Raw genomic sequence first — 13,800 nt, 5'->3', positions numbered from 1 at the left:
AATTTCGTTATACCTACACTAACTAGGTAAATTAGCTCATTCTTAAAAAACAAGCACACAAAAGAAAACTGTACAAAACATTCCCATATCAAAACTACATATATGACGTACTACTCCAACTAAGCCGTCTCCTTATTTTTACAATGTTGGCAAGACTGAAAATTTGAAGCAAATGCAAATGATTTAATCCTATTGTTGGAGAATGCCCAAACACTTTATAATGCGTATATTTTAAATACTTGAGCTGCACAGATTCTATCTGCTAAATATGTTTTTGATAACTTGGTAAAGTGTTTCCAGTTCTTAATGCAATAACCTACAGTCTTACTTCGACGAAAATATTTTTTGTAATCTAAAACTTTCGTGAGCACCTTGTACACAATGTTCCTATAATTACTAACAGTGAGGTGTATTAGACACAGCGTTACATCTAACCTTTGAACACAGCTTACCTTTGAACGTGAAAGGGAAATTTGTCATAACCTTGAATCTTGAAGTAAAACTTTGACATATTTGTCAATTGTCTATTTACATACAAATTTTAGCAATAAGTTTCCAGTTAATTGCGTAAATTATATTACGTAAACATGCACTGCTTTGTGGCAGAAGTCACACTGACCAAGTGTGGACTTTTTTAAACCTAATTTACTTATCCTGACGTAAAGTATGATTAAAATCTAATGTCTATTGTTCCTAGCAGTGTAGCTTAATTATGCTGTGGTGAGTTACCTACTTTCTAGTAGTGCCTCTTATCTATACATTGTTATCATTATCATCTGGTTAATTTAATATTAACACATTCCACAAGTAGTTCCCGCTCCTCCTTATCTGAGTAATATGATCTAGCATACTGCTTATTCAAATTATTCATTAGTGTAATTGAATCAACTTTCTAGATCAGTCATCGAGATGAATAGAATCTTCAGAGTATTAACGAGAAAAAAAATATTAGACGCTTCCAGTTTAACAGACACCCAATTAGCGAGAGTTCTGAATACTTTTGACCTTACTGCTTTAGGTGTCGGAAGCACGCTCGGGGTGGGCGTTTATGTATTAGCCGGTCAAGTTTCCAAACAAGTAGCTGGTCCAGCTGTCATTTTGTCGTTTCTTATTGCGGCAGTCGCATCAGTCTTCGCAGGTATGTCAGTGTTAAATTTTATTTGTATATGTTATTAAGTTCCTTTTTTAAGGGCTGTGTTATGCAGAGTTCGGTTCGAGAGTACCGAGAGCTGGGTCGGCTTACGTTTATAGTTATGTTTGTATAGGTGAATTTGTCGCATTTATTATAGGATGGAATCTCATTCTGGAATACGTCATTGGTATTGACCTCGTGCTGTAGCTCAACAATTCATTATTTATTTTAGGTTCTGCCAGTGTAGCGAAGGGACTTAGTCTTTATTTAGATACTTTAATTAATAACACTTTGCAAAATACATTTCGAGAGATAGCACCAATTGATGTCAGCTTTCTCGGATCCTATTTTGACTTTTTCTCATTGGGAATTTCTGTGATATTAGCGAGTAAGTGCAAACCTTTACTACCTACGATTACTAATTTTTGCATTTTGCAGTTGCGTTAGGATGTGGATTGAAAAACAGCGCGCCAGTCAACACTGTATTTACCATGCTTAATTTGTTTGTAGTAGTTTTTATTGTCATCGCGGGATCATTTAAAGGTAGCAATTGGCTGTGTAACTTTTACCCGTTTTAATTAGTGAATTGTTGAAGCTCATCCCGAAAATTGGGATCTCCCACCCCCTACAGATCCCTCATATGGAAAGGGAGGCTTTTTTCCGTACGGAATTTCCGGTGTAATTAAAGGGGCGGCGACCTGTTTTTACGGCTTTGTCGGGTTTGATTGCATCGCAACCACAGGCGAAGAAGTGAGAAATCCACAAACGGCGATCCCTTTCGCCATTATCGCCTCGTTGGCAATTATATTTTTGGCATATTTCGGAACAGCGAGCATAGTCACTTTAATGGTCCCCTACTACTTGCAGGTATAAAATAAAATGTAATCACTTTGTGATATTACCATTATGAATGTAGGATGTAAATGCTCCGATTCCTCACGCATTTGAGTTGGTCGGTTGGGATATTGCCAAATGGATTGTTGCCATTGGGGGAATTTTCGGGCTGTGTGCGAGGTAGTGATTTATTTCTTGTACATAACAGGTAATACCTTTTTTTAGTTTATTTGGGGCTATGTTTCCTTTACCACGTATTATTTATGCCATGGCGAGTGATGGCATAATTTTTAAATTTTTGGGAAGGGTTAATTCCAGATTCCAGACACCTCTCATTGGTACCTTATTAGCCGGACTGCTCACAGGTAAAGTAATTACTGCATGCATTATTTGTCAATTCAAGAAGTATTCATAAACAAAGAATGTGTAGAAGGCAAAGGTCATAGTTTTTTTCTCTTCTTTATCACTATAATGGCTTTAAATATTTAATAAAAACCTGTTTGTCTACTGTATTTCACAAGAGTACATTCTAATTATGTGACTATCAATTCTAACCCAGTTATGTAAGATCAAAGATCGTTAAATAGTTAAATATGGTTTACCACGTTTTGGTTTAATTTATCTTTTGTTGTATTATTTTTGTTGACACTTTTTTGCTCTAAGGTACAGTTGAACTATTCCAGTTTATTTTTTTTTAATATACAAGACGCATATTTGTGTGTTAAGAACATGTCAATGATTACTGTAACTTATCACAGTGTTTTTGTATTATGCCTTTAGATTATTTTTATTGCATCTACATGCAGATTCATATCTAGTCAAAGATTCATACAATTGCATATCCAGCTATTATGGTTCTACTTACACAGAAAAAATTGCATTTTAGGTAGACATCAGTATTGGTGCAAATTACTACTACATAAATAAATAAAAAAAGTTTTATTTTTATATTGTAACGTAAATTTAATTACGTCGTTTATTTATAACAATTAAATTACCAATAAATTTATATCAGTCTTAACATGGATTAATTTGTAATAGTAATTACAATTTATCACTCACAATTTATATCATAACAAGAACACATCGAAGTACGAACTAAGCTCAAATAGAATTCAATTTGCTTATACAGGGTGGGCCACTAGTGTGTGGGCGGAAGATTGTGGGTTTATTAACGCGCATACTTAAAATTCATTGTGGGGGAATGTTGAAGGACCCTTAAGGCTACAACCTAAAAATATTATCAACGAAATTGCAATTGTTATACAGAGTGGTTTATATCAAAGTTGCATTTTTTAAATGGAACCCTCTGTATATCATTACATATTTGGATTCCTTGGTCAATTATAGTGTGACTTTATGTATTACACATGATATCTAAAATGTGTCGTTTAGCCGCAATTCGTCTTTTTTTCAAAAAGTAGATGTCCAGTAAAAATTGAATACCGCAGTTATCATAAAACTTAGAAGGCCGTGACTTTGCAGTGGTACTAATCTTGAAATGTAATAACATACGCCGAACGAGTAAAGTTAAGAAGTTAAACTTCTTTTGTGTTAAAAGAAATCACTCCGTCAATTTTTTTAAATGGAACTACCAAGTTTTTTTTATCGCACCAAATGTAGGATTTCATTACCTTTTTAACAATATAAGCTTGTCGATGTTTATCTTTTACATATTTTTTGTAATTCAACAATTTCTAATAATTCACAGTGTTTAATAATAATAATATTGCCTTTAATTATCCCCAAAAACAAAACAGAAATAAAATATCACACTTCTACAAGGCGAAGTTCAGTTCGGCGGAGACTACCGCCGTCTGTTCTTCCACTTAACGTTGGAACTATTCCGACTGTTATTTACATTAAAAATTAAACAAACTATGTATAATAAAAAAAAAAAAAAAATACTTAGAACCTTCCAATAAAACCGCGATGAAATACAATGACTAGGTATGTTAAATTTGGCTTTGATGTTCGAACAGCAATTTGCGCAACTTAAGCTTGAATGATTTAAGCGATCGCAACTTAAGGTTTGCAGGAAGATTATTATAGACCTTTGTGATCCTATATGAAAACGATCTTTTGAAAAATTGCGTTCTATGCACTGGTGGCGTTAGTAGTTCTTTAAACCTTAAATTGAGGTTATGTATATCAGTTCTAAAGGAGATTTTCCGATATAGTTACGTCGGTGACTTGGTAACTATGATGTTGTGAAGCAGTGCAGCCGTATGCAAGAAACGCCTTTGCTTCATATTAAGCCAACCACAAACACTTAGCTTATCACTAATGTGCTCATACTTTTTTATTCCGAAGATAAACCTCAATCATGAATTCTGCAGTTTTTGTATTCTCCTTTCATCGACTGAATCAAGGCAGGCGTTGTAGACTGAGTCACAATAATTTAGTTTAGATAGTACCAGAGAATTACATAGAATTGTTTTTTGTTTTATGTTCAAGTGCTTAAAAATTTAAAGTAAGCACCGTTTAAAATATGTTATTCAAATTCCATTTTTCTAACACAACAAAGAACAACAGAATTGTAAATCCTAATAAACTAAACTGACTGATGTTATTTCATTTTATTTTGTGTTAATATTTTCTAATATGGATTTCATGGCTTACTATTCAAATTGATTTATTTATAAGTGCACGCATTGGTTTAAATGCAAATTCATTATTTTATTTTGTTGATGAAGGACTCCATCAATGTTTGAGTGATTGCTTATTGGAAAATAATGAAATGATTGAGACTCGAACAGTTTTTATTATTTCTGACGGCGATCGATTTCGACAATAAGTCATCCTCAGGCCGAGCTGGAAGCTTTACATTAAAAAGTGTATAGGGCCCTAATAAAATTTTACGTTTCATGCAATAAAAAAAACTTCGTACTTCCATTAAAAAAAGTCAAGATACCTCTGAATGAAATTTTGAAAATTGACGGAGTGATTCCTTTTAACGCAAAAAAAAGTTTAACTTTAGCTGTTCAGCGTATGTTAGTACATTTCATGATTAGTGCTACTGCAAAGTCACGGCCTTCTAAGTTTTATGATAACTGCGATATTCAATTTTTACTGGACATCTACTTTTTGAAAAAACGACGAATTTTAGATATCATGTGTAATACATAAAGTCACACTAAAATTGACCAAGGAATCGAAATATGTAATAATGGATTTAAAAAAAAGCAACTTTGATATAAATCACCCTGTATAACAATTGCAATTTCGGTGAAAATATTTTTAGGTTGTAACCTAAACAATTCCCCACAATGAATTTTAAATATGCGCGTTAATAAACCCACAATCGTTCACCCACACACTAATGGTCCACCTCGTGGTCCACCCTGTATAGTAAGCAACAAACAAGTGATTTCGTTTTCACCCTGTAGCTCCGAAACAAACGTGGCTAAGTTAATTCTGTATGTGGTATTAAATATTTCACAAAAAAGTGGCGAAAGGTCACGAAACCCACAAGCCTCTATCTTTAAAAACAGCTGAGACACACTGCAGTGTAATGGGGAGGGAGCGCTTTACAGATAAACATTTAAAAGGGCGCCTTGTACACATTCAAAATCTATATTATTATCTATAATGCAAGAAGAATGACGCCGACACTCCATTTTTGAGGTATTCACATTCAAGCTTTTACATCGGAAGTAGATATGTCTCCCGTAGACGTTTCAATCGCTTTTTGGCAGTATCTTTCTCCGACATCCCGTTCTGCAGATATTTGTACTAAAAGATTTGACATTTTTTAAGAATTAAAAAAAATGTGCTAATGTTTGCGTTTTGTCCGTCCGTCCGTCCATCCGGACCCACTTCTGCCGTTTTGAACTACTGTTAGGTCGTAGAGTCCTGTAATTTTTTGCAGTAGGTAGCCTATACCTTGAAGGTGTGCCAGACGGCCATTAAATTTCGCTGTCTAAAAGGGGGGCCCCCCCACGAATTATTTCCTGAGATTCTGTTTTTGAAAGTAAAACGTGCATAACTTTTACATACGACAACCAATTGGTCGCATACGCATGCCTTTAATGGTGCGCAGTTAAACTTTAGAAAATTGGGGGGGGGGGGGGGAGTAAACACGTTCTACCCTTCATGGTATTCTAATGAACGGTCTCATCGAAATAAATTGGTTTGTACAAACTATAACTTTTCCGTGCGACTCTTTTTCGAGATCAGTGAGCGACGGGGCCTGAAGGGGGGGGGGGAATTAATTTAATTTTATCTCTCATTGTATTCTAATTAGAGGTCTCAACGAAATGAACCGTTTTCTACCAACTACTGCCCTTCTTTCTGTCCTCTTATCAAAGTACGGGACGGAGGGGGGGGGGGAAGTGGAACTAGTTTTATCCTTCATGGTACTCTAATGAAAGGTCTCAACGAAAGGAATTAATTTCTACCAACCATAGCCCTCCTCGACCTCTTATGTGATCGGGTATATTCCCTTATACCTCAGGATTGTTGGAAGAGGGTACTCACAAAGGGCGATTGGAACGTCTGCAAGAAATATATTCATCGGGGATGTCAAAACAAAAGCTATTTCGGTTAAAAAAATGCGCTTTACTTGCACAAGACCTGTGCACAATTTATACTTGTTAAAAGTTGCAGACATTGAAATTAATGCATTGTTGAACAGTAACTGGATTATTTCGAGGCATAACGTATTTCCAGCGGTGTCTCTATAAACGCCAACGGTTCTTGTCGTTTGAAATTTTGAAAACAGACATCTCAATAGCGATTCGAATTTTTTTATTATGTATGCATTCTTAAACTGCACACTGCGCGACTGACCACAAATTTGAAGTACGTAGATTGGTAGCCGAGTTGGTAGCAAACTTTTTATAATTGCAGATATCATAAAAAACTTCTTTGCAAAAATTGTAGTTTTGCAGATATATTCAGTACTAAAATTTCCACTCTGTATATGGAGCAGTTTGTAAAACATCATCCCGTAGGTCGTCAGATGCTTGCATTTTTATTACGCAAAAATATTCCTGTCACATCGGAAGACGGTGCTCATAAAGGAATAAAAAGGATAAAAGAATAAAAAAAAGACAACAAAGAGGTAGCCTCCCTTCCAACATTTTTCTTGAAGTATTCACATTTGAATTTATCCTGTTATACAGAGCGTCCACGTACTCTCTTCTTAATGGATACTAAATCTGTTAATCATTTCTGAAACAGCATATCAAAAAATTATTATTCGAAATAATCACGTGTTTTCGGCAGTAGCTTGTAAGTTACAGGAATAAACATGAGCGCTTACAGAGAGTAACTACGTTCTCTTGGGCATGCGCATTTTGTGTAGATTTTGTTGTTTTGTGTAAGTTTGAGACTTTTAAAAAAATTTAAGAAGACAATCTTGAACCTAATATCCAGCCCCGCTGAATTTGGTACGCATTTTTGTGAAAAAAAATCTTTCATACCAAAGAATCGGAACTCGTGCCACCTGGGTGCAAACCGGGTGTTCTAACAGCTAGACCCAATTGAACGTGGTTACTCTCTGTAAGCGCTCGTGAATAAACTACAACCTATCCAAAGAGGTTAATTGAAGAAGAGAAGCAGTAAGCTTGCGAAAATGTATAGATTTTACCTAAAATAGACAAGATATGGTGCCAAAACAATTGTTTGTTTATTCGAAATGTTGTAGTCTTAGATTTTTTAATAAAAAGTAGTTCATTTACAAGTATTACTAACTTTCATTGCATGACCAATTGTGTTTACTAACCCAGAAAACTTTCGATGAAAGTTTGATTGATAGTGTAGTTTTGCTTCGTTCTTGTACTTACTTAATATTTCTTTAAGGGTTAATGTCTGCTTTGTTTGACCTAAAACATTTGGTTGATATGATGTCGATTGGAACTTTATTGGCATACAGTATAGTAGCTGCTTGTGTTTTAGTATTGAGGTATATCTCCGCTATTGATCTCTGTACTTAAACTGATGGTCTTAATTGTTAAAGATATTCACCGAGTGAAGAACGGAAGTATGACTTAGTTCCCGCGACATCAGACTCCGAGACTGATGGGTAATTATCTAGTTGTAGTTGATAATGTCTTTTTAAGTTAACTCTTATAGTAATATTAACAATGATAGCTTGCTGGCCACAACAAGCACGGACGTTCTCGCCGCGGACGAAGAGGTGACCTTCTGTAATGTAGCGAAACAAACATTCAATTTACGGATGTTACGGCTTCCCACTAGAGTTTCCCATACTGTTGTAGTTGTTCAAATATACATCTTTGGTGAGCATAAATTAATCGACTTTGTATGGTAATTCTCGTTTTTAGTAATTGCGTCTGTGTTCCTGTGGTTATGCGCAATTTACTTGGAAGACGAAATAGTAGAAGCGCAAGCTTGGACGATCGTTTTACTATGCACAATTGGACTTGTGATCATTTTGTCACTAATGTCTATAGGAACGCAGCCAAATTCGCAGACTATATTAAATTTTAAGGTATCTTTGATCACATTTAATTATAGCAATTACATGAATTATGCAGGTTCCCTTAGTTCCATTAATACCAGCTCTGAGCATTTTGATTAACATTTATCTTATGCTCATGCTGGACGTGCACACTTGGATACGATTTGGAGTGTGGATGGCCGTCGGTGAGTCTATGACAGTGATGCTATCACTGTTTTTTTTTTCATTGCATGTTTTGCATACTTTAATATTTCTTTAGGCTTGCCTATGTACTTCATGTCTGTAAGATATGATAGTCCCTTAAGTATTTATACAGTGCATGCAAAACCTAACGGTGCTTTCCACAATACGCAAAAATCGAATGGACAAGCAAATATAAATTATGTAATAGATGAAACAGATGGAGAGAATAAAAAAGTTACGATGGAGCAAAGTGAAGAATTAGCTATGGTTGTCGCAAATAATTTAAATAAGTCATCAAATGTCAAACCTAAAGCTCCACTTCCTCCCATTGTGTCTAACAATATCAGCAGTCCTCTGTGTTCGTCATTAGACAGTTTAAGTGTCTCAGGTGCTTTAGCTGCTTTAGACGAGGTGCTTACTAAAGAAGAGCTTGCAATTGGGCAATCGTTCTCCTACGAAAACCCGTTCAGTCGAAAAATATCTATAGATACCGTATCCAATGTCTCCAACTTACACTTTGAAGAATCAGTCATTGCTCTTATACACAACGAAGATATCCACCATGAGTTTGAACGCTCACTGCCTATTTTAGAAGAACAAACCGACATCGATTCAGATACCTCATCAAATGAGGTCACCATGCACGAAATTAACCATTATTTAGATCTACCTCCTCCCCCACCTCCCATGGACGGATTTTTAACGTTCAAAATGAAACCACTCGAACCCCGGCCATCCTTGACTCGTTCTAAGAGTGCACCTGACCTCATTTTCCACAGCACAAATCCCAACCCTCCGTCAAGAACAAGTAGCGTGCACAGTGAGCAGGAAGACCAGAATATTTCAATAGGTAGCGAACGGTACGAAAAAGTCGCCCTAAAATTGAACGACTTTCTGTCTAGGCACTCTATGGGCGTACCTATGGTGAAACTTACAAAACCTGAGGCCATCGACGATCGGGAAGATTTACCAAAGTCCCCGTCGAATGTGCCAAATTTACAGTGGGTCCTGGCGGAAATGTCAAAGCCAGAGCAAAGTGATGACGGAGTTATAGAAGAAGAGGCCATGAAACCGGCGGATATTAAGAAAAAATTAAACGAGCTATTAAAGTCTGATCCTAGATCGGTTTTGAATTTGCATAAATCTAATGTCAAAAGCGAAGTTAAAGGTGAAGAGGTGGATAATAAGAAGAATATTCCCAATATTGTAAGCGGTGATGAAGCAAATTACAAAAATATTCATAAAAATTTGATGGGTAATACTTTAAGGAACATAAAGCTTTTGAAGAAAAACAGCTTTATGTCAAATGGTATTGAAGGTGATAAATGAATGAGATTCATTTGAGAATTTAGCGGGGCCGACAGATACATCCAACATGATTTTGCGACTGAGATACTCTAAATGTTTCTAAAAATACTCCTTTCATATTTCCATTTGTGTCTGTGCTGTCCATTTGAGAAATTTGTGTTCAGCTTTTCATTTTGATTCACGCCTCCTACCACCTTTTGCTTGGGAATTAAGGATCATTGTAGTTTTGTACATTAGTAGAGTAGATGATTGCATGTTAGGTGATTAATATTGTGAAACGTGCATGCGTAGTGTATCCACACTTAAATCATACATTATTTGCAGGTTTTACAATGTACGGATTATATGGCTTGCCTAACAGTTTAAAAGATGTTAGAAACTATATGAGATTACAGTAGTAAATATTCTAGTTTAATTTTATGTAAGGACTACACATACCTTTTATAATTGTGTAAGTAATATAAATTTTCTATTATACAGACATTTTATAATAAAAAATGCCAATACTTGTTTTTAATTTCCCAGTCTGTTGAGGAGAACGATAACCATTGCTACAAACCTATCTCACCAGCAGAGCTGGGAAAGTTACTTTGATAAAGTAACTAAGTTACTTTCCATAGTTACTTTCCAAAAAGTAACTTAAGTTACTTGAGTAACTAGATACTCAGAAACAAAAGTTACAGTTACTAGTAACTAAGTTACTTTTAAAAAAGTTTTAAAAAGATACTTTTGAGTTGCTTGCTTCGAATTTCAACAAATAATAACAATAACCAAAAGTTTTATTTTCATATTATTTCGTTCACAAGCACAACATTCTCACGTTTACAACTAACAAGGTAAATGGCGAGTTGTAATTTTTTTTATAATAAGCATGAGATCACATGAACAAATATCTGCGGATGCGTTGCCGAGTCGGCGATGCTGGATGCATCAACATTTTACTCATACTCCTACATTACATAATAGGTATATCAAATATCAGAGATAAAAAATTGCACTTTAGGCTACTTCCTTTTATCATTTAAAACTCAGGTTACCAGCCTATCTCCTCAATATTAAATTACAAATAGGACTATTTTTTCTTATTGACATTATTTAAACGCATGTGAGATCTGCAAGGTATTTTGAGGAATAATTTTACAATAAATAAAAAGTAACTTTTCGGTATGTAACTAAGTTCTTTTTAGGTAACTTAGTTACTTTTTAAGTAACTAAGTTCCTCTGAATATGGAAAAGTTATAAGTTACTTTTAGAAAGTAACTAAGTTACAAGTTACTTTTAGTGTTATTTCAAAAGTGTAACTAAGTTACAGTAACTTAGTTACTTGAAAGTAACTTAAATTTTAGTTCCCAGCTCTGCTCACCAGGTATATGATAGTAAATTACCCCAAATGTTAAACGATTTGAAAAAAAGGGGAGTGTATTTTTTGGTACCTATGTGTTAAAGGAAAAACTTTTACTTCCATTGAATAAGCACTTTAAAGAACTATAACTACAATTCTACATACGCGTGTAGTATGATCTTTACCACAAATAAACAAGGATATTTGGCCACGAGCGGTAAATAATGACTATTTGAAAGAAGGAAACCCGTTATATTTACGGACCCTTTGTTTTCCTTGTTTATCACAGTTGAACGCTTGTCAAATTTTTCTTTGTTATATCGAAAAGTAGCTCTATTTTATTTTGCTCCAAATATTTTAGTACCTAGTATACCCATTTTATGGAACCGTAGTAATTGGAAATTTGCATCAATTTTTTATTTACTTGGTTGTGTTTAATAGTACATAACATTGAAATTGAATTATCTGGCAACGTTGGCTCGCAACGCAGCGGTTCGATAGGGATGCCGAACTTCATGTCAGCGTTACCCAGTGCAGGTTAAAATCTCGGGCGGCGGATTTATAAAAACTGGAATCAAAACACTTGTGCCACGCTATGATAAGTGCATCAATTTGAATGGCATGGCGCTTGTGTTGATAAATAGCCCAAGGGTGTATCCCCCACAATAATAGATCTTCTTTACAAGTTTAAAGTTTTTTATTTCAAAACGTCTGCTACTTTCTAAACAACCCTCGTATTAGCAGACAGACACCTTTGGATTGATACCCATGTGTTTCATCTTTTCAAATAATATACAGAGGTGCACCACATCATATGCCCCTTTGAGGTCTATAAATAAACTAAAACATACTTATATAGTCATTTTTTGAAAAGCTAATTTGTATGTCGGAAACTATACAGGGTGGTGACTTGCGTAACGCATCATAGGGATTTCAATGTAAAATTCATAACATGTGATTATTGGCTCCCCAAATTATTTTAGAGCTAAAATGTATTACCGCACCTTTTTCAATAATATGCGATGCTATGGAATTTTCTAAAACAAAATATCCAGTTATCAAATAGCAGCAGTTCGAAATGGATTTTATGATCGACTTGGTTACTGTCTTGCAGTTAATGGTGACTTATTTGAACATTTATTGTAAATTGTTATATTAGGAAACCGTTTACACCTAGTAATTTGGTCATTCTTTACGTTGAATTTGCTGAATTCTAAATATAATACTTTTTGATAGAATTTGATTTGTTTTATAGCAGACATTCCATGGCATGACGGATATTGGCGTAGTTTTTGTATTATAAAGTTCCATGGCATCACAGATTATTGAAAAAGATGGGGGTTTTATTTCTCCAATTTTCCGTCTTTATTATGCAAAAAATTGAAAACTAATACGGTTGATTAACGTAAAAAATTTTTTTCTACAAAAAACCTTAATACATTTTTGCTCTAAAATAAATTGGGGAGCCAATAATCGCTTGTTATGAATTTTACATTGAAATCCCTATGATGCGTTACGCAAGGCACAACCCTGTATAGTTGCGTTATCGAATAGGTATGTTGTTCCATGCCCTCTACGAAATCCATACTGAGATTTTGGGAACAAGCCCTTGTGATGTAAAGACCTAAGTTTAAAAATAAAAGTACGTAAGTAAGTAACATTGTGTTGTGATTAGCACCGGCGTACGCAAAGGGGGGGGGGCGAAGGGGCTACAGCCCCCCCCCCCGAAATAATCGACTTAACTACTCAGCGGCACATCCCGTAAGTCGGTCAGTCATGGTATAATTATTTAAATGCCAAGCGACAATAAAAATGTTGCAGTTGCTGGAAAAACTACCTTACTTTTTCCTTTGTTTACTTGATCTTGCGAATGTGTACGACATCCGTGAAAATTTACATACTTTGCTCTTAATTCTCGAGTTTCAGCCCCTCCCGAAAAAAAATCCTGCGTACGCTACTGGTGATTAGGTATAATGTCAATGCAAAGAAATCATCATATATATAAGAGAAGGAAATCATCCACGACCCTTGAGCAACGTTGTGTATATCGTGGAAATTAGTGTTTTGATATTAGTATGTCAGCCGGAGAAAGAGGTCGTAATCGACGTAATCGTATCCTACAATCGAAGTACAATTTAACAAAAGGTGTTAGGTGGCGAAAAGTAAAGCTATCTTCCCTGTGAATTGTGAAATAAAGATTATATTTTATATAAGGATTACTAAATAATCGATATAACGTTTGCTGCTTTATATTGTATTGGATTATGGATAATGTCTAACACTAACCGTTGAGTGAAAAATAGTATTTCATTCAACGGTTAAACCTCTTATGATTCCTGGCTTCCTGTTAAGAAATCGTCAATTTCTGAAATATGTGGACGTAAATGGAACCAACTGGCACACCACAGTGGTGCTCAGGCTCACTAATAAAAGATTGCCTAGCTAGAGAGTAGCGTTTAATAGTGGGTAGGCACTTTCATTTTTTCGGGGTAGGTAGGTATAGGTATAGTTTTTCTTGTATCTAAGAGGAAAAATGGCCCTAAACCTGTTGTGATCGTCCGCAATGCAACTTGC

General features: G+C 35.2%; 1 protein-coding gene across 2 annotated transcripts; it reads left to right on the top strand.

Annotated features, from left to right (window-relative positions):
* The first annotated feature begins 473 nt into the window (after nt 1–473).
* Nucleotides 474–10,390, top strand: LOC116175842 (cationic amino acid transporter 2-like). Of its 2 annotated transcripts, none has more exons than XM_031494171.1 (14): nt 474–720; nt 897–1,138; nt 1,191–1,319; nt 1,365–1,520; nt 1,571–1,675; nt 1,728–1,999; nt 2,049–2,146; nt 2,192–2,331; nt 7,772–7,874; nt 7,929–7,994; nt 8,045–8,211; nt 8,257–8,423; nt 8,470–8,578; nt 8,653–10,202. In XM_031494171.1, exons 2-14 carry the CDS (start codon nt 910–912, stop codon nt 9,903–9,905), a joined length of 2,994 nt encoding a protein of 997 aa, XP_031350031.1. In that variant the 5' UTR covers nt 474–720; nt 897–909; the 3' UTR covers nt 9,906–10,202. The 2 variants fall into 2 exon arrangements, with proteins under 2 accessions (XP_031350031.1, XP_031350032.1); XM_031494172.1 differs by lacking the exon at nt 8,653–10,202 and adding an exon at nt 10,209–10,390 and having other exon boundaries at nt 477–720.
* Nucleotides 10,391–13,800: the final 3,410 nt, after the last annotated feature.

The sequence above is a fragment of the Photinus pyralis genome, unplaced genomic scaffold (genome assembly GCF_008802855.1).
Source record: "Photinus pyralis isolate 1611_PpyrPB1 unplaced genomic scaffold, Ppyr1.3 Ppyr1.4_LG7, whole genome shotgun sequence".
Lineage (NCBI taxonomy): Eukaryota > Metazoa > Arthropoda > Insecta > Coleoptera > Lampyridae > Photinus > Photinus pyralis.
Note: the sequence above shows the minus strand (reverse complement) of the source record. Positions and strands in the feature narration are given on the sequence as shown.

Excerpts from the sequence above, each read along its gene's own strand:
- LOC116175842 (XM_031494171.1), top strand. The coding sequence starts at position 910 with ATGAATAGAATCTTCAGAGTATTAACGAGAAAAAAAATATTAGACGCT. Across the intron at positions 1,521-1,570 it reads AATTTCTGTGATATTAGCGA|TTGCGTTAGGATGTGGATTG; the intron begins GTAAGTGCAAAC and ends TGCATTTTGCAG. Across the intron at positions 1,676-1,727 it reads CATCGCGGGATCATTTAAAG|CTCATCCCGAAAATTGGGAT; the intron begins GTAGCAATTGGC and ends GAATTGTTGAAG.